Genomic DNA, 21,137 nt, shown 5'->3' with positions numbered 1-21,137 from the left:
GAGGAGGGGGGAGAAGAAGAAGCCAGCCGCTCTGGCGGCGGAGCATGTTAATATTACAAGGCTGTCAGATTAGTTTGACAGGTGCATGATAGATCGGATAGATCTGGTATTGATGCAATCAGCCTGGAAAGTCCCTGGAGAGCTAGAGGGAGCTGACCTAATCCAGTTATGACCAGGTGGCTGATGCAATGCAGGAGCAGTGTCAGGATGACTAGGCATCTGCTGTGATTGGTGGCTGTGACCACCAGGTGTATATAATGGAGTGAAACTGAAGCTCTGTGTGGAATGCTATGAGTGGAGAGTGTGAGACAAGTATCTGTAATATATCTTTGCACTGTAAAATAAACTACATTTTTCTAAGTAGCAGAGGACTTTTCTGATGGTGTTATCCTGGACTGACTGCCAATCTGCTGGCATCCGCGTCAGAGCATCTGCATGGGAGCCGATTAGGCACTCTGGGGTCGGGGTGGGGAGGTGGGAAGGTTGAAGCCCTGTTGAGCGCGTTGCCGGGCGTGTGTGTGTGTGGGGGGGGAGGCTTTTCTCTCTTTTCTTCCTCTTTTACTGTCACTCTCTCTCCTTTCTCTCCCATTCTTTCTCCCTCTTTTTCTGCCTCTTTGTCTGTCACCCTCCATCCTTTTCTTTTTCTTTGTCCTTTTCTTTCTCCCTCCCTCCATTTTTCTCTCTTGCTTCCTCCCTCCCTCCTTCCTTCCTTCCTTCCTTCCTTCCTTCCTTCCTTCCTTCCTTCCTTCGGCCATTTATGCATGGGAGGTTTTGCCTTGGATTTGCCACTCTCTAGACTAGATGCACTTTTTCCCATCTGAATTCTCAAATCTCAACAATAAGCCCCCATGCAGAGTTTTGAGAATTCAAATGGGAAAAATGTGCATCTAGAGAGCAGCAAATCCAAGGCAAAACCTCCCATGAATAAATGGCCTTTCTTTCTTTCTTTCTTTCTTTCTTTCTTTCTTTCTTTCTTTCTTTCTTTCTTTCTTTCTTTCTTTCTTTCTTTCCTTCCTTCTCCCCAAAAACCTCCCTAGCCTCTCCCCTCTCACCCCCCCCGTCCCCCCCCCGGGAGATCTACAACCTGCCCCCCCCCCAAATGATGTGATAAATATGCAAATGGACCTTGGCAGAAAAAAGGTTCCCCACCCCTGAGTTAATGGATTTCACCCCCTTGAGAAAGCTCACATTAATTATTTTTAATAGCTTTTTAAAAAGGAACTCAACACCTACCATGACCACTGAGGGATTGTTCATGAGCCCATTACCTTAGAGTAAATTATTCCTACAAACAAGTCTAAACATAATTTCATAGTTAGGAGACCCAAATATTAACTCGCCCGTTAATACTGACAACCAAAGCTTTGTCATAAACTGCTTCACTAATGGTGCTACCTTGATTTTCAGTCAAGCCTATTTATGAACAGGATATGAAATACGATTTGTAAATCATAAAGCTGAAATAAGAAAGAAACAGAGTGACACAGGAAAGAGATTGGTAGATGTTTCCTGCCCGTGCAGCTGCCCACAAGCATGTGAAAATTAGTGTTTTAACAGAAAAAGCAACACAGTGCTTGTGAAAATGAAGAAAGGGATGCATCACGCTTGATTCTTGATGAGGATTATTGTTCCGCTTGTGCAAATAATTGTCAGCAGGGACATACACTGGACTGCTTTTATATCAGATATATCAGCCAGCATGGTGCAGTGGTTAAAAGCAGTGGACTCTAATCTGTAGAACCAGGTTTGATTCCCCACTCCTTCATATGAAGCTTGCTGGGTGACCTTGGGCTAGCCATAGTTCTCTCAGCACTCTCTCAGCCCCACCTACCTCACAAGGTGTCTGTTGTGGGGAGAGGAAGGGAAGGTGATTTTAAGGTGCTTTGAGACTCCTTAAAGTTAGAGAGAAGCGGGGTATAAAAATCAAGTCTTCTTCATCATTTTGTACAACTATTTTTTTCCAAGGGAAAACAACAATAACCTTTAACATGCAGAAGTTGTTTGGAAAAGCAGACAAACCCATGACACTCTGCAAGATTTCTACAGATATCCAAGAGGGCAGAGCTCTGCCATAATCAAGACATAGAGTTCGGCAAAATATTTCTACTGGTTAGCACCTGGATGGGACAAAGTCCTGTAGAGTATGTAAAACAAGAATCTGTCAGTTCTGCTTAAATAACCTTCTAAGCACTTCAAGAACCTGTTTGGTGCAATGGTTAGACTGCCAGACTAGGACTGGGAAAATGAGGGTTCAAAATCCACAATCAGCCATGAAAGTTACTCAGTAGCCTTGGACTAGCCACTTTTCTCAGTGGATGGGGAATAATCTGCACCATCCTGATGTTATTGAAGGAAAAGTGGAATAAACATATAATCAATAGATTTTTGGCTGTGATTCTAGTATTTGGAACTTGAACAGTGACATTGACTTCGGAAGAAACATGCATATGTGCAGGTAGCAGCATCACCATATTTACCTTCTTTAAACTAAAGCAGGTTTAAGATTGCTATCTGTAGCAATTTTGTGCTAGATGCAATAATTATCAAAATAATTCCATATCATTCAATGCTGGCAGTATTTGGTACTCTGGTTCTGAATGTGAGGGTTCCCACTGAAATAGGCTGTGTACCATTACTGATGACTAAATCTATAGGATGTATACCTGATTGACAAGTATGGTACCTGTAATAGAAATAATGATCTAAGGTAGAGAGGCAATGTTGTTGAATCATGAAGATTCTTATTTTGCTTATTCCAATATATTAAAAAGTAAGTTCCAAAGCATAAGACAGAGAGTAACAGAGTTTAGGCAAAGTAACACAACAGGCAATTTCAGAAATTTGCACATAGTATACAGACCGTAATATGCACAAAATACAATTTCATATGTACCACCACTGCCCGGGAGATCTGAGAGAGAGATCTCCGAATTCTAAACAATTCCAGGCCCCTTTTATACATTTTGACATGGGAAACCTAATCTTGTGGTTGTACTTACGGCACCTTCTCAAGGGTCTTCATTCTTTCCCAAAACAATATTAAACCTTCTAAAAAGTCTCTCATAACAATAAATTAATCCCTTTCACCTGTTTTGCACCTCACAAGGTTCCCTATATGGCAAAAGGCAAGGTTTGCTGATAGGGGTATAATCCGTTCTTCACTGCCAAACCCATCACTCATAGTAAGGTGAGAAAGGCTTAGAAAAGGTGTTTGAAGCATCTTGTAAAGGGATCCAATGCAAGTCAATTACCCCTATCTATAGAAGTAACATCAACATACCTTGCAGCAATGAAGTCCCTAAACTATCTATCGCAAAAATGCACACAGAATATTTTGTGAGGTTTCCTAATTTCCCTCTTGCATTTATATAAAAATGGAGAGTAGGGAGTGAAGCACATGAGTAATTTAAAGCATGCCCTGCAATGGCAAAAGTGGGGTACAGGAATGGCTTATTATCTGGGGCTGAGATGCCACATTTAGCTTGTACTCATTTTCTGATTTGTCAGTTAATTTAATTCCACCTAATCCAGCATTTCCAACAGTAGCCATTCAAGAAGTTTACAAGCAGGGCAAAACAATAACCTTCACTCACTATTTGTCCCCAACAAAGGTAAACTGCCTGTGAACACAGGGGTTCTATTTATCTATCATTCTTTTTTATGAGAGCTTCTATGAAAAGAGTTTGGCTGGAGCAAGTTTGAAGAGTTTTGGATTGGTTGTACCAAAGGAAAATATGAGGGCTGGTGTGGTATAGTGGTTAAAGTGTAGGACTAGGACCTGGGGCGACCAGGTTCAAATCCCTTGCTCAACCATGGAAGCCTGCCATCGACCTTGGGCCTGTCACAATCTCTCAGTCTAACTTACTCTCACAAGGTTGTTGTGAGGATTAAGTTGAGGGGGTGGGCAATGTTAAAAGCTGCTTTGGGTCCTCAATCATAGAGAAAAGTGGGATATAAATAAATAAATAAATAAAATAAGTAAGCAAAGAGGCTAAACAAGGGAGCAGACAGGACAGGTCGGTAAAATGAGTACCCAGCTTGCTGGGGGTAAAGGGAAGTTGACTGGGGAAGGCACTGGCAAACCACCCCATAAACAAAGTCTGCCTAGGAAACGTCGGGATGTGATGTCACCCCATGGGTCAGGAATGACCCCGTGCTTGCACAGGGGACGTTTACCTTTACATTTACCTCAATCTTTAGCAGTGAAGAGGGATACTAACACATTTGTTCTGTTTTAACAAAAAAGTGTCTTCCCTCCGCAATCTACGGTAAATGTATGTATCAGATGATGGAGGAGAAATGGAGAACAACTGCCCATGGAGTTTGATTTGTGAATCAATTTGTCATGAGAGCTCAGTCAGAATTTAATATTCTATGCTGAGTCGTATTTAAGTTTTAGGATCCCCCCAATGTTGTAGTGCTCATGAGAGCTTTCCAAATCCATTACATTCACTCTATCTTAACAAAGATCAAAAGCCTGAATAATTGGAGAATGTGGTTTTAAACAAGATTGTTCATCAAGTGGGCTGATCCAGTTTCCTCTATTATTAGCCAAGCTAAAAAACATGTATGTAGGCTTAGGAAGGCATTCACCAACAAATCCTTAAAATCCCTTGAAATATTTTAAAGGGAAATTGAAGAGAGAAAGAAATAGGCAGGCAAGCACTGTTCAATGGTATTAAATAGGCTACAACTTTATTAAAAGGAACAAGGATAATGTGCCACTTATTAAGGCTACAGTGGAAGGGAAGTTTAAACCCTTCTGGTTGCGATACCTAGGGAGATGAGTATGCATCAGGATCATTCTTCCCTAAACTCCCCCAAGTTCTATACATGATAAATTACCTATTCCATATTAGAAGGAGGAGAAGAAGAAGAGTTAGCTTTTATACCCTGCTTCTCTCTACCTTTCAGGAGTCTCAAAGCGGCTTATAATCACCTGCCCTTCCTTTTCCCACAACAGACACCTGGTAAGACAGGTGAGGCTGAGAGAGTTCTGAGAGAACTGTGACAAGCCCAAGGTCACCCAGTCCTTCATATGGAGGAGTGGAGAATTGAACCCGGTTCTCCAGATTAGAGTCCACTGCTCTTAACCACTATACCATGCTGCTTTACAAGCATAAAGCAGGTTCTTCAATGGATCCACCCACTACAATTCGGGTATCCCTACATCAGGAAGTCTGCAGTTTTTGGCTCCAGAGTATCCCATAAGTAAGGCTTCCATATTTGAACTAGGTGCATTTTCTAAATGCCTGTTTTTGTTCTCCAGGTTTCCAGCTGTTTCTGAAGACGTACTGCCTGTATTTTTGGTATCAATGCTGTTCAAGGAACAAGAATTGTTTAGGCTTCCGGTAAGCAATCAACACAACACTTTGCTTTTCAAGCACATTTCCCAAACTCCCCTATGGGAGTTTTTAGATATAGGAATTCATGTGAAATGTCTCACTGGATTGAACCCCAGAAAGAGGTCCCAAACACTTGAGGTGCAGGAATTGATGAAGCCTGTTCCTCAACTGCAAATAACCATGCCCGGTATATCAGAAGGAACCCCAAATCTACCCAAACCCCCCTGCTGGACGTGATGGGCCTTCGTCTGATCCAGCAGGGCTTTTCTTACATTCTTAAGTATGCTATATAGAAGTACACTTTCTTAATCCCAGTGCAAAAATCATGATTTGAAATCCCCAGAAAGCATTGCTGAAAATGTATGAAGTCCCCAAGATGTAGAGGAAAACCTGCAGCTCAATAAAATAAGAACAAGCCATGACTGGTAAGAAGAATTCTAATTGGCACTGTTTTGGGAAATCCAATGCATGGATTAATCATCCTCCTATACTGTCCATCCCACCAATCCTTTTCCCAAGCCCTGCATGCTGTTCCCCTGCCTGTTGAGGTGAGGCAGTCAACCAGAGATAGAATTTCTCAGTAGTGACTTTTCAAATACCTTCTCTCTTCAACTACATTTATTCTAAAGCATTTTCTTAATATAATTAGGCGGCAATCCTGTTCACATTTACTTGGGGCTATTACTTTAAAGTCATTTTCTCTATCTACCCAAATAAAATGAGATTTTTTTAAAAAAAGTTTGCACAATAACATCATTCTGGATGACCCGCACTTAGAAATAGACAGAGGGAATGTAACTGTTGAGTCTCCAGGACCTCTCAGTGGTTTTCAATAACATTGATCATGGTATCTTTCTGGACCACCTTTCTGGTCTGATACTGGCAGGCACAGTTCTGTGGTGGTTCTGGCCCTACCTAGAGGGTAGGTTTCAGAAGATGTTGCTGGGGGATTACTGCTTAGTCCCACAAGGCTCCATCTTGTCCTTTATGCTTCTCAACATCTACATTAAACTGCCAGGTGAGGTCATCCAGAGAGTTGGACTTGGATGTCACCAATATGCAAATGACGTTCAACTCCATCTCATGCTTCTGGCAGATCCCAGGGAAACTGTAGAAAAGATATGGTCATTTTGTTGCTTGTTCTGGTTATATCTAGATTAATTATTACAATATGCTCTATGTGGGGCTGCCCTTGAAAAGCGTTCTGAAAGTTCAATTGGTTCAGAATGCTGCAGCCAGGAAGTTGACTAGAGTGGTCTGTACAGACCACTATCATACCTGTCTTGACCTATCTACATGAGTTCCCAATCTGTTTCTGAGTACAATTCAAGGTGCTTGTATTAACCTTTAAAGCCCTATATGGCTTGGAACTAGCATACCCAAAAGTCCACCTACCTTAAGTACTTTCCTGACCACTACACTCATTTTCTAAAGCCCTAGGAGAGGGCCTTCTCAGTTATGGCACCAAAAACTCTGGAACTCTCTCCCCAGAGAGACTCACTTGTCCTCTTTTGTGGCTGTCTTCCTTGTCCTCTTTTGTGGCTGTTTTGTCTAGCATTCCTTCAGTGATCTTTCCTTTTTCTCTTGTTTTAATTGTCATTTTCATGTATTTTAATTCTTTGAATGGTGTGTTTTTGTTTGGTTGTAATAGTGTTTTTATTATGCATGTTTTTAATCTGTTAGTTTCCTTGGTGGTGTGCATGTAGGCAGAAAAGGCAGAGTTAAATAAATAAATAAATATGTCTTTAGAAAGAATAGAGGTTGGAGTTTTTTTAGGACATAGGGCTTTTGTATATTTTCTCTTGTCCTGCCTAACCCTCCAGTTTCCATAATGGGAAACAGCTTAGAAATATCATATAAATAGAAAAAGTAAAATTTGCAGCTTGTTATGAAGTACTGTTATTAAATGTGACAAAAGTAACCCAGGCCATTTAATGGTTCTCAAGCATAGGATTCTCCATGAATTACGAAGTGTACTAACAAACTCCCCCCCCCCCCAAACCGGCCAGGATGACGCAAAAGGTCTTAGGAAAGCAACATTATAGACTTCCAAAGAAAGACATCCACCTGCATTGAACTCTGATCTAATCCAAGCTAGGTTATTAACATTATTGATTTAGCTCTAGAACACAAAGAATGTTAGGGAAAGTCTACTAATACAAAACATGGGACAAAAGGCCTTTTGACAAGGCAAGAGAGAGAGTCAGAGAGTGTGGGTCTAAACATGCGTGTTGAAGGGTCGCTTGAACAAAGATAACTGGAGAAAGTCTTTCTAGAGACAAAATGGTATTAAGAAGGCTGTAGAAAAAAAGCACTTTTACTTAATCTGCTGAAACTAGGTATTATTTAAAATTAATTCATGGGGAGAATAAAATCTATTAACCCTCTCCCAAAATTCATTAAGCAGTAAGCAGCAGGCTGCAATTGTATTCACAGTACATCATTCAAAGCTGATACCATCACTGAAGGGCTTAAATCACAGCTGGGCATTAGGGACAAAAGAAGGAAAAGGTCACAACATGCATAAATGTGCCATGAATATTTACATAAATAGTTTATCATGCTAAGTAAAGCTGAAACATTTGGAACCATTAATTAGCATGATTTATGTGTGAAATAAAAGGGGGAAATAAATATATAAATTATAAAAGGAGTTTTATTCAGTCTTTTTTTCTCATTGATGTTCTGTAGTACCCAAGAAGCATCCATAATGAATTTTAAACAAATTGTAACTGGAATCAGAATTAATCAAAGCAAAAGTAAATCAAAGGAAAAAATACGAGATATGGAGCATCATGAAGTCATTATGGAGCCTCATGAAGTCACAATGATAACATAACCTCAGAGGCTGCAAAGAACATTGGAATACCCATACAAGAGCAGCTGCATCTGGAACTCTGAGAGCAGTTTTCAGTAGAAAGCCCACCAGAGGAGAACAAGTTAAGAAGCCCTCCACAGTTCTTCAAACAAGAAAAATAATCCTCAGGGAGACTCTACAGATGACCCTAAGACCTAGGGTAGCTGAAGGGGGAAATCTAGAATGAGAAAATACTGAAGTGGAGGAAGTTAAACTCATGAAAGGATACTGGAACTACAGAAAGCATTGAGTTGAACAGATACTTGCTAAATAATCACTGTATTTATATGACAAGGGGCCATGGCTGTATCTGAAGAAGTGAGCTGTGGCTCACGAAAGCTCATACCCTACCAGAAAATATTTTTGTTAGTCTTTAAGGTGCTACTGGACTCTTGCCCTTTTCTACTACTGCAAACAGACTAACACGGCTACCCACTGTGAATTAGTTCCTCATGGTTTGACTGATGCTTTATTATTTTGCAGTCCATGCAATTTTCATCTTAAGATAACACTCTTTGCTCCCTGGTACAATTAAAGCAAGTGGGTTTTTTTCCCTTTGGGGAAATCACTAAAGTAATTTCATTGTTGCATTCAAACCAGCTGCCATGCATATGACACTCATAAAATGAACTTACTGTCATTTGCAACCCACAATTTTCTAAGTTCATCAGAAAGGAATGTTAAGGCTACATGAACCTTCTACCCACAGCAAGCCTTATGCCTGGAAAATGCATATAGGTCATTTATGCATGGGCACTTGGATTCACGTTCGGCCCCGGTCTGACTCGAATGTTCCTTGGAGCTCTGCACGAGTTCTCTGTCCATCAGAAATGACTTCACTGCCAGCCCTCGCAATGTCCGGGTCTTCCCATTCCTTTGTTAATCTGCCTTTTCCCTCTAACCTGAGCTCAGCCCAGCTGAAATCTCTGTGCAGGTGGCAAAACCAGGCCACAAAGAGATTGGCTTCTCTCACAGCCAATTGCAAAGCAGCGTGTAAAGAGGTGGAGATTCAAATACTTCCTGCTTCCTCGGAGCTCTTTCTGAGCAAAAGAAAGGAGTTTTAAAATGGAGGTTTGGAGTTCTCCCCCTGCCCCCGTGCTTTCTTTCTGATTGCTCTGTTTTTTGTTTATTATTTATTAATATTTATTTATTTATTTATTATTTATTAATTATTAATTTTTATGCAGCAATTGGGTTTGGGGGGAATCTTCTCTCACAGTGAGCAATGCAATTACAAAGGAGCATTTAAAGGGGCAGGGTCTTGATTTGAGCTTGGAATCTGTTGGTGCGGAGATTCTCAACAGGAAAGTGTGGGTCCAGCGAGCAACGAACCTTAGGCAAAACTCCCATGCATAAATGACCAAAGATACTGGAACTGACTGTGTGTGTGTAAGAGAGAGGAAAAGGATATTATCATAGATATATGCAAAGCCATTCATCTGGAAGACCTATATATCTGAGACATATTATGTGGATGTAAAAGAAATGACAAAGAACAATTTTTTAAAATCCACATAAACAATGAAAGAAACAACATTGTGTTAGCATACAAAATGTAAACAAGCATTTAAGACACAGACCATGATTCCTGAACAAAGATTAAGGCTGTATTTAGACTGTTATGTATGTAGGGCTCAAGTTGAGCTTTGCCATTTCCCTCCAGGCTCTTTCGCATTTACTTCTCACTGGACCCTGAACTCTAGCCACCCAATCACAGACTTGGGGGCGTGGCTCTAGTCTCATGTATCACCCATGCATCTATAACACAGACATCATATCAAGCTGTAATTAAATGGAAGTTTGTTGAGGTCATATGTGTTTGCAGTACTCACAAGCTCCCCTTCCTCCCCACTCTCCTGTAGCATGTAGAGATTGATTCAGCACTGCCCAGTTTAATCAGGCTCCAATTTGCTCTTATATGTGAACACAAAGCAAACAGAAATTTGTTTCCTCCCACAAACCAGGATTCTAAAATGGGGAAAAATAACCTCCAACTTGTTGAGAAGCCTGCATTCTGTGTCCTGCTGTTTGGCAAACTTTATCAGACTGGGAAGTTATCAATCAAGTACTGCACAGGGAGAGGAAACTTGAAAGAGAGAGAGAAGCAGGTGAGTGCAGCAAACAAGCCATGTTCACGCAGTATTTTGGCAAACTTTTAATTAGTTTGTCGTGTCAGAATTCAGCTTACATGCTGCCATATGGAATTATCTACAATTAAGTCCCTTGGAACAAAATGGGACTGAGGTACATAGATTCAGGCTACAAGACTGATTTTATGCTATGTTTTAGTAATGTGGCATTAAGGCACTGTTGTATGCCCACTACCTCCAACATCAAGGTGAAGGTTTTCCCTCAGTGGTTCTTCCCATCTGTAAAGCCTATTATGCATGGGTACTTGGACTCACGTTCGCCCAGTCGGATATTCCTTGGAATTATGCACGTGTTTTCCCTCCATGAGACATGAGCTCGCTGCCAGCCCTAGCAATGTCCAGCTCTTCCTATTCCTCGGCTAATCTGACTTTTCCCTCTAACCTGAGCTCAGCCCGGCTCAAATCGTCCTGCAGATGGGAAAGCAGGGGAAACAGCCAGTCACGAAGCAGCATGTAAAGAGGCGGGGATTCGGGTGCTTCCTGCTACCTTGGAGCTCTTTCTGAGCAAAAAAAAAAAAAAGGCTTTTGAAAAATGAGGCTTAGTTTTCTCCCCCCCCATTCAGATTGCTCAATTTTTTTGTTTTTCCTTCTTAAAATGCTTTTTTATGCAGCAGTTCGTTTGTTTTTTGGAGTGATTATCTTTCACTGCGAGCCCTGCGAAGTGAGCCAATTACAGAGTGGCATTTAAAGGGGCAGGACTTGATTTGAGCCTGGGAGGATGTCGGTGCATACATTCCCAATAAGAAAGTGTGAGTCCAGCCAGCAACGAACCTCAGGTAAAACGCCCATGCATAAACGACCAATGTCTATTGTTATTTTTTTCCAGGAACTCTTCCTCACCTTCTGGGGAGTTCCTGCTTCCTTCCTCACTGGCTCGCTGGCTTGCCTTTTAAACTTCCTCAAAAGGCTGTGCTGGTCCAAACAGTGCTCTGCCTGCTCACAAGGAGTCCAGGCCCCACAAGAGGCCAATGAGATCCTGGCCACTCCCATGGTTCTCACAGAACCCAACCACTCTCCTGCAGTGAGTTGGCATACGTTCCATAGTGCAACTGACTGTACCATGGCTTTCACAATGCCTCCTTTTCCTGAGTTGCCCTGCTAACTGCTGGACTCATGCATGCCTGCTCCCTCAGCCTGGATTGCTTTTGGCTTCAGACAGTGAGGCTGTGAGGGGGCGGATGCTGACAAAGGTAAGTCCGATAACTAAGTTCCATGAGTCTCACTTCATTAAGGGCTAAACTACATGTTACATTTTTTGGCATTCAGGTTGGTGTTCCCTGGAACCAGTGCTTTTTTCATGCTGGTATGTGCCGGTATACCATACCGGCACATATTTCAGTTGTCTGGATTTGGGCCAGCTGTCTTTCCTGGGGCAAGGCTTGGTCAACTGAGAAGGCATGACCTGGCCGATCCTGTAGTTGAAGTCACACCCACTGATGTCATCAGGGAGTGTGAAGGAGTTTCCTTCTCTGTAGTGCCAACTGCCATATTTTCTGCTGACTTCTTCCCAAAGAGGCCAGCAGAGAAGGCGGTAGATGGGACTGCAGAGAAGGTGGGAGAGAAGCTGGTACACTCTCTCAGACTTGCTGATTATATTATCAACAGGCACAACTTCAACTGCAGGATGGGCCAGGATGGGGCGTCTCATTTGGCCTAGCCTTGCCCCAGGAAAGATGGTCATCCACAGGCATGCTGGAATATATCGGCTACCCTGTCATGAATACCAGCACCATTTTTCTACCCCCCCCAAAGAAAGCACTGTGCGGAACTGACTCACTGTCCCTGCAATCACATGGTAGCTGTTGGGAAAGGCTTTTTTAAAGTCCCCAGGAATCCAATTCAGTCTGAGACTGTGACATGAGGGAAGGAGCTTCTGCTCCTGCCTGCCTCCTCCAGAGCATTTTCCCAAGCCAAAACTGCCCCAGCAAGAAGTTATTTGCATAACTTTGGGGCTACATGCTTTTGGAATACTCCACATGTACTTATTATTCTATTTAGTGTAACAGCAGGCAAAATGATTTGTTCTGTTCTGATATTTGGTTTGGACCAGGGTCCTATGGCAGCCCAGAAGGAATCTTTGTCTGGGTAGCCATGCAGATATCAGCAGTCCTGTTCATGGACACCTAGAATGAACTACATAAGTGACTAAGGACCACTTCACAGATTACGCAGCAACAAATTTGGGATTTGCACTGGGAATACGTACACTCAATAAGAAACCACAGAAGCAAAGGGCTAGAAAATCTTAGGTTTGCTGAACATTTCTGTGTAGTAAATACTAATTTATCCCATTCATACTTCACATATTTTGATGTGAAACATTTATTGTAATCAGCCATCTTGGTGGCCCTGATTAGTCAAGCACTGGCATCAATGCAACATTGTACCCAGTCAAGCTAGGCATGGCTACATAGTGAGTTTTCTGCTACAGTGTATACTCTTTCTATCAACTTACCATTCATTATTGTTATAATGGACATGAAACACAGTTTGTAAAATGACATCTTAATGACTTTTTCGATTTATATAGATTTTTATTATTCAAGTAATATAGTTGTGCTTGCTATAAATTTATAGATCATTAGTTAAGTAATTCTAACTAGTGTGAAACATGGCAATTTAACTCTTGTTAATGGCAGTTAATTTTGTTTTATTTAAAAGGTGATCATTTCATTCTACTTAATTTTAGAGCAAGGATGAAAGGCAATATAGTTTTAATCACAGTAATGTAAGCCATTTAAATAATCAGAAGAAATGTGTACTTAATAAATAAACCTTGTGTGGACATCCTGGTAGAACGAGCAATGGATCAGAACATGTCCTGAGGTTTCAATATCCCCTGACCCACAAAGGAGATTAACAGCTCAGTTCTAAAGACATTCACTAGAAGCCTTCCCAGTTGAACTTGGTCAGTAGTATCCCCCCCCCCCCATAAAGCACATTGTATTCTGAAAATTACAATAATTCAAAAACACATTTTCACTCAGATCCAGCTGGGGGTTCTAAGTGCATAATAATCCCTCTGATCCAAACAGCTAGGGGTGGATGCAGGCCCCGATTAAAAAGTAAACCCTTCACCTACAGGGGAGGGGGAACGACCAGTCAGTCTCCCCCTGCTCTCCCTTTTTCACTAAATACCTGATTATCGAGAGTTTCTAGTTCTTTTGAAGGGGCTCTTATGCATGCTTTGTTGGATCATATCATTTAAGTCAGCAACATGATTACAAATATGTGTCTTTATTCTCTGTAGCACTGCTGTGTGAGCAAATTATCTTTCAATTAAAAAAAACTTGTTCTGTGCTCTTTTGGCTTTTTCAAGGCCTTAAAAAGTGAGGGGTCCTTTTGGCATTTTTAGCATAGTGCAGACTGTGTCAAGTATGTTCTCTGCTTCACCTTTCATTCTTTGTAGAAGTGATCCATAATCCATATCATATTGGTAGGCAAGTATAAAGCTTAAAGGAACCATTGGAAGGAAAAGTCCAGGATTCTTTTTTTTTTTAATAACCCCAGTTGTAAGACCCACAGCTGCAAGTCCAAAAAATGCCCCCAAATACTTGAGGATTTCTCTTGACCAAGCAATTTGCATAGCCACCTGCCTCTCTTGCATCTGATTTTGCATCAGGAGTTGCCTTTCCAGCTGGAGTCTAGAGTTCATGACCATGAATTCCTGCTGATTCTTTATATTTTCATTCATTGACTTTGAAGAGATGAATCCCATTTTAACTTCCTACAGTCAGCCTCGATATCCTCCAGGATTTCAGCTACAATGACCTCCTCTGTTCTTTGATCATAGTTGTCCACCTTGGTCAGTAGTATTTCCAAGCATACATTACAATCAGTGTGAAAATGTGCTTTAACCTATCTAAGCACAGAAAAAACCTCCCCAGCAACTACAGGGCTGGAAAAACTGATTATCCGTTTCAGCGTTTCCTCAGAATGGAGTTTTATAGAAATGTCAATGCAGCAACACATAAATTTTCAGCACTCATTGTGCAAAGTTTGCTACATGGGAGATAATACACCATATGCCTCAAGGCAGTAGCACATGTTATCCATAAGGATGCCCATACAGTAGCCAGTACTGTGTGTGTCTATTGGCATAGCAGAATGAGCAAAGCCTTCTGCTGCTCTTGTGTTTTTATAGATCAGACATAATACTTTTGTTCAAGTATTTTTACGTTCAAAATGTTTAAAAAGACATGATTAAGGCTTGAAATGACATTCTTTAAAGTATTTTACTTTAAGCTGTGATTAACATATTCATTCGCAGCCCACCAATTAAAACATTGGGCTGGATGCAACCAAACCTTTCTGCTAAGTGGGGAGACACACAGCCCATTCCTGAGGGGGGAGTGGTTAGGCAGCGGCCAGAGGCAGCACCGCCATGCCGCCTCCACAGCACGATCCAGCTGCTCTGCCGAAGCCAGAATGCTTCCCTTACTTGCAAGCCCCGTGGAACCGCTCCATAGCATTCCATGGAGCTACTCCATCGAAAAAGGTGGCAAAACTCACAGCAAGGGCAAAATGGACATTCCCAGCCTGAAATGGGTTAGGAAGCTGCCTAACGACAGCTCCACCCCCAGAACCGCCCTGGGAATGCCCCTTGGGACACTGGCACAGGGACTTGTGGCGGGTGGACACTGGCGGGAGGCTGCACTGGCAGGGGAGGCTGGTGCAGCTCCGCGGCACCCAGGCACCAGTGGGAATGCCCCCAATGACAGTGTAAGTGCCCATTATCATGGGATAAATGGGCATTTATGCCACCACGGGGTCCCATTGACTGCTAAGCTGATTCACTCCCCCGCTTGCGCTCTTAGAGTGCAAACCTAAGCATGTATACTCAAAAGTCCCATTGAATTCAATTGTACTTGCTTCCTAGGTTGCACACTTTGGACTGCGGCTTTAGTTCATTAGTAGAAGGCTTGCTCCATTAGAAGGTAGCTTCTTCCATCTGAAGAAGGCTCCTCTTAATGAAAGTTAGTTGGATTCAAGTTTACTAAGAAGATACATTCCACAGTGAATTAGATGCCACCATATATAAATTGTTATATCAGACATTCCTAAGGAAAATATGAATCATAATTATACAGTTCTTAAATGCTAGATTTATCAACAGTTTCTCCTACAGCAGATCTCAATTGTAATGAGTTATTGTTTAGTAATCACAACTTGAGGCCTGCTAATTAGTTTAAAACAAACACCTTAAATGCTGCTGGTTGTCACCTAGCTCCCACCACATTATCACCCATTTCAGCTTATCCTAGAAAATGCTCCTTTGCTATTACAGGTCTTGGGGGAGGATAGGTCAGTCGTTGGCTTCCATACAACCCTCCAACCAGACACAACTACTCACCAGCAATTATGGACCACCTGATAAAAGATACAAACCCCAATACTAGCCCATGCAACAAACCCTGGTTGCTAACTTTGTTCCCATTTCCACTTAAATGGTATCACAAGACTCAACACCATAGATATACTATCAAAGTTCATTCTCTTGCACATTCTTAATACACTATGATGTGCCCAAAATACCCTTCAACCATTTACATAGCCAAAGTTTCAATGGACACCAATCAGACATTAAAAATGGAACTACTCAGAAACCAGTGGTGGGGACTTTCATCTTTCTTGGATGTTCAGTAAAAGGTTACAGAACTTCAGCAGAAGAGTTTCAAAGAGTAAGAAGCTACTGAGTTGGAATTCATATGTAGCTTTGTTGTCTGACTGGATAGGGATTGGAAATAGTAATCTCACTACAGAGGATATGCTATTCATATTCACTCATTCATCAACAGTTGGGAGCAGTTCACATCCACACTTGAGTGGATGTTGATTTCATCTGTGCTCTGTGTCATTTGTGAAACATGGGAAACTTGACCATTCCCTGAAATAACTACCCCTCATTCCTTCATTGTAACTTTGTTGAGTGCATCTCTATGGCCCACAGAGCAAAAAACTGACACCACAATAAATTTACAGATGACACAAGTCATTTTATACAGGCATACCTTGTTTTATTGCCCTTTTGAACATGTTAACATTCATGGTATAGGATTGGCAGTCAGTTTCAATCACCTTTATTGGCATGGTAGTAGTAATAATATGAGCCCCGTGGCACAGAGTGGTAAGCTGCAGTACTGCAGTCCAAGCTCTGCCCACGACCTGAGTTCGATCTCAACGGAAGTTGGATTCAGGTAGCCGGCTCAAGGTTGACTCAGCCTTCCATCCTTCCGAGGTCAGTAAAATGAGTACCCAGCTTGCTGGGGGTAAAGGGAAGATGACTGGGGAAGGCACTGGCAAACTACCCCGTAAAACAAAGTCTGCCTAGTAATCGTCGGGATGTGACGTCACCCCATGGGTCAGGGGACCTTTACTTTTACTTAATAGTAATAATAGTAACAGGAATACATAAAACTCCATACTCGCTCAAAAGAGTCACAAGTACAACAATATAGCCAGAACATAACCATCAATTTAAAACTCATCAGTTTTAACTGCTGTAATAATACATTCTCCCAAACAACAAATGAACCAGGACCTATTGCACTGCACAGCTAATACCAATACCCTTTTATATATAATTTCCCAGTGTCTGTATTGCCTCAGTTGTTTTTATTATTTATTTATTCCCTTACTCTCTTATTTTTATTTTTAATAACTATCGCCAGAAACTCTGACACTTGTTCGGAAACAGCGGGAATCCTATCCACTAATAAAAATTTGGTACCATCATATACTAAATCTTTTAAGGACATAAGGTGAGGGTTAATTAGTTCTAGACATTGTTTATAGTACAAGGGACAATATAGGGGAATATGTTCTACTGATTCTGGTTCTTTCAACTGACAGGTACATAGTCTTTTGTTCCGAGGAATACCCTTATATCTACCAGAAACTACGGCTGATGGAAATGTATTTAATCTGGCCAACATAAAGGCTCTGCACTGGGAGGGATGGACTAACTTAGGCCAACATTGTACAGGGGCATATACCATCACTAGAGGAAAAGTTTCATAGCTGCAACCCAATACATTCCTGGCCGTCTGAAAAGATGAGTGTAGAAAATCAAGCTGGTATTTTAACTTGAAATGTGCAGTTGCTTCCTAAAAGTGTGTATCCTAATATTTCAACATTGATCATATGTGTTATGTTGTAAATTTAGTGTACATTTGTCTTCTCTTTTTAAAAACGGGTGCTGGAAATGAGATTGTATTAAAACTTGAAATCTAGATTTCATGTCTTGAACATTTGACATGGAAACAGTTTCAATCTGAGCATCCCTGAAATGTATATTTCAGCCTGTTTTTGTTTTGTGACGACTGAAAAAAAGAGCATTTCAGTGTTTCTGAGAATTTACACACTATTATAAATACAGGTCAACAATCTCTTAACAACAATGGGAAAATGTGAAATATAATACTGAGAATGTTAAGGCTTCCTTTCTAACTTTGTATCCCATGTGCCCCAAAATTCAAGGTAAGTCTGAAATGATTTATTTCCTTAAATATCTTTAGTAAATTGCTAAGATGGAGAAACACAACATTTATTTGAAATTGGAAAGATCGAGCAATATAAATTGCAAAATCCATAGTAATGTTTTTTGGGTTTTTTTAAAGCAGCAGTGTCAGCTTTGCTGATGATGGAGAATGATGGAGAGAATATACAAATATTTTTTTCGTCTCTTCCTGCTTATGGTATAATATACAAAAAGTCAGATGAGATGTGCATTTTATGGAGCTTATGGGGAAGGTTGGATTCATAAACTGTTTTTTAGATCTTGCACCTGCAACACAACTCACTTCTATTTCTTCTCCTATGCAATTCTGTAATGTGCAATTCTGATCTCTATCAATCCAGAGAGTGGATTACTTACTATTTTTGGACCTCCCATCCTGATTTATGAAAGTCAAAGCAACTTCTGGGACTGATAGAGGGGCTTTCTACATGGGCAGATGATGCCTAGCAAAGAGTCTCTGATTTGATATAATTCAATGTAATCTACTGAATAAATTAATATTGGACAATGTTTTAAGGTTTAAAATGCCAGCTCAACTCTACACGTATGGGGTGGCGATGTACAAGTTATTGTGTTTACATCTGTGTAATCAGAAAGTTTAAATAAGAACCTATTTAACTGAATAAGAATGAGTAACAGGAGGAGAATTATATACTTTACCTACTAAGGAGTGATATTTAAATGATGAATAATACTTTTAAATTGTGCGATATTTTTTGTTACACATCATCAGTTTTCATAATAGGGAGAGTTGTCAATTACATTTAATAATGGATTCCAGAACCTAATTTGTATAGCATTGTGCCCTTGTGATTTATACCACTGTAGAGAATTGCATAATACAATGGAAACCACAGAGGACCATCATGCATTTGTCTAAGTAGTATTTATAATGGACATATAATAATGAGGGGATAAATGTCTAGTAGAATGCGGTGCCTGGATTAGGCAGTCCTGGATGAGAGTGGTTTTACTGTATTATGCAAGTCCCTACAGATTCCCAGCTAATTAATTGAAAGAAAAAAAATCCAAAGACATTATCAAGGTTTTTCTTATATAAAGAAGTATCTCGATTATGCAAACACCGTGACCTAAAACCTAGCTTTTGAAGAACTATGTAGCATATCCACCAGTCCCCCCCACCCCCACTCCAATCCCTGAATGAGGGAATGCTTCTATGACACATTTCCAGTGGATAGAACTATATCATATAGCATTTCTGCAAAATTAGATTCAGCTGGGATTGCACTTGAAAACTGTTCAACTGCTTCCCTTGTGATCTCAGCATTTCTTTCTATTTTGTCAAAGCTTCTTTGAGTATAATTTTGAAGCTTTTATGTTGCTAAGCTTTAAAACCCTAACAAGTTGATTTTTTATTAGCAGTTTCTTTGATAAATAACCAAATTTACTCATATGGGGAAGAGCAAAAAAAAAAAGTATTGTGACCCAAAAGCATAATTATTGACATACAACATTGAAGACATCAAATTTAACTGCCTTCAATAATCTAGATAATACAGTTTGTTAGTGAGCTGATCTCCTTTATTCTATTCTTTAAGCTCGTGGACCAACAGGTCATGAGCCAAACAAATTCAATACATTCCATAATACATAAATAACCAAACATACAAAAATATAATATGTAAACAGTACAGTTCAAAGGAGGTATCATTTAAAACCATAGATAAAATTTTTGCCAGAGCGAGGGTTACATTTGGATCAGTATCAGCCAATAACTTTGCAACTATCTCTTGCTTTAGGGCAGGTCCCCACCTCTGAATGTATATTGTGATCCATCTGTCTCTGGCGAGATCATGCTTTTTACAATCTACAACAAAATGCCAAATAGTGTCCAAACTCCCTGATCCACAATCACAAAGTTGCTTGGAAAAAGGGACCCCTGAAAATCTGCCTGCTAACTCCCCTGATGGCAGTGCATTTAATCTGGCCTTGGAGAAAAGCACTCTGTATTTGGGAACAGTTAAAAATTTACAATAAGCAGGTTGAATCTTTGGAATGGGGAGGCGCAGATGGTACAAAGAGCATACCCTGCATGCTCTGCAGCCAGTGCTCCATTTGTCAAGTTGCAACACTCTAGATCTAGCTAATTTACACGCAGAGGGATATTCCATTTGCTTTAAAACCTCAAGGGACAAATTCAGTCTCTGCAATCTGTCCTCAACTAATTTTTGCCCTGAACTCTGAAAGCCATCTTTAGCCAATAAATGCAAATAGCACGCCTCTGAGGAATAAAGAATTTTTAACGTAAAGGTAAATGTTGCAATCCAAGCTTTGGCTTCCAAAGACGGTTTAGGAAATTCCAAACGAATTGCTGGACCAGAAATACATGTTGGCAAATTGGACATGAAGTGTAAAAAAGAAATTAAGCAGGAATCATACTTTTCATTAACTTTGGCAATAGCCAAAGGTACACCAAATAATAATAATGGAGCTACCTTAGCCTTAAACACCTGGATAGCAGCTGGTCTATAATTGCCTCCTGTGGTTCGAAAAAATCTCAGGAGGGCTGCTGAATCTCAGATGCTAGCTTCATGGTAGCAGTCATATGGCATATTATAGGAAAAAAGGATGCCCTGGTAGCAAAATGTATTAACCTGCTCAATTAAGTGGCCATCCATATTCCATGAAAAATGACGAGATGGGACACCTTTACAAAATACTACAACCTTAGTCTTTTGGTAATTTATTTCTAAAGACTCTTGGGAGCAATAAGATGCAAACACACTTAGTAGACGTCTTAAACCCACATCAGACCGTGAAAGCAACACAGCATCATCTGCATAGAACAAATGTGAAACAGGTGTCCAGGACAAGTGAGGAGGGTGAAAATGTTTACCCAAGAGGTGGCTGTCAATGTCATTTCTATATAAATTAAAAAGAAAGGGGGCCAGAAGGCAACTTTGACGAACACCTCTGTTCACTTTAATCTCTTTGGTTAATTGACCACTACTTCCACATCTCACCTGCGCTGTGTTATTCTGATACAATTTATGGATTAACCAAAGGAGCCGGCTTTCAATAGAAGTTCATGCTAATTGCCCCCACAATCTATACAATCAAAAGCTCTTTTTAGATCAGTGAAGGCCACATAAAGTTTACCTCCAGGTGGTTTAGAATATTTTTCAGCCAGATGCGCAAGAACGGCACAGTGGTCTAAAACAGAGGACCATCTTTTAAAACCAATCTGGGATGGCATAATACTCTGGTTGTCTATCAGCCAAGTTTGTAATTTTATAATTAGATAG

At 40.6% G+C, this 21,137-nt stretch overlaps 2 protein-coding genes across 4 annotated transcripts in view; both read right to left on the bottom strand.

Annotated features, from left to right (window-relative positions):
* Positions 1-21,137, bottom strand: part of IL1RAPL1 (interleukin 1 receptor accessory protein like 1) — a 990,401-nt gene that overhangs the window by 705,850 nt on the left and 263,414 nt on the right. The gene's annotated exons all lie outside the window — the stretch shown is intronic.
* PLGRKT (plasminogen receptor with a C-terminal lysine) lies at positions 13,554-14,089 on the bottom strand. Its single transcript, XM_056861982.1, has one exon. It carries the CDS (start codon positions 14,068-14,070, stop codon positions 13,675-13,677), a length of 396 nt encoding a protein of 131 aa, XP_056717960.1. The 5' UTR covers positions 14,071-14,089; the 3' UTR covers positions 13,554-13,674.

The sequence above is a fragment of the Euleptes europaea genome, chromosome 16 (genome assembly GCF_029931775.1).
Source record: "Euleptes europaea isolate rEulEur1 chromosome 16, rEulEur1.hap1, whole genome shotgun sequence".
In the NCBI taxonomy this organism is placed as follows: Eukaryota; Metazoa; Chordata; class Lepidosauria; order Squamata; family Sphaerodactylidae; genus Euleptes; species Euleptes europaea.
The sequence above is the reverse complement of the archived record's forward strand: the minus strand, read 5'-3'. Positions and strand labels throughout refer to the sequence as shown.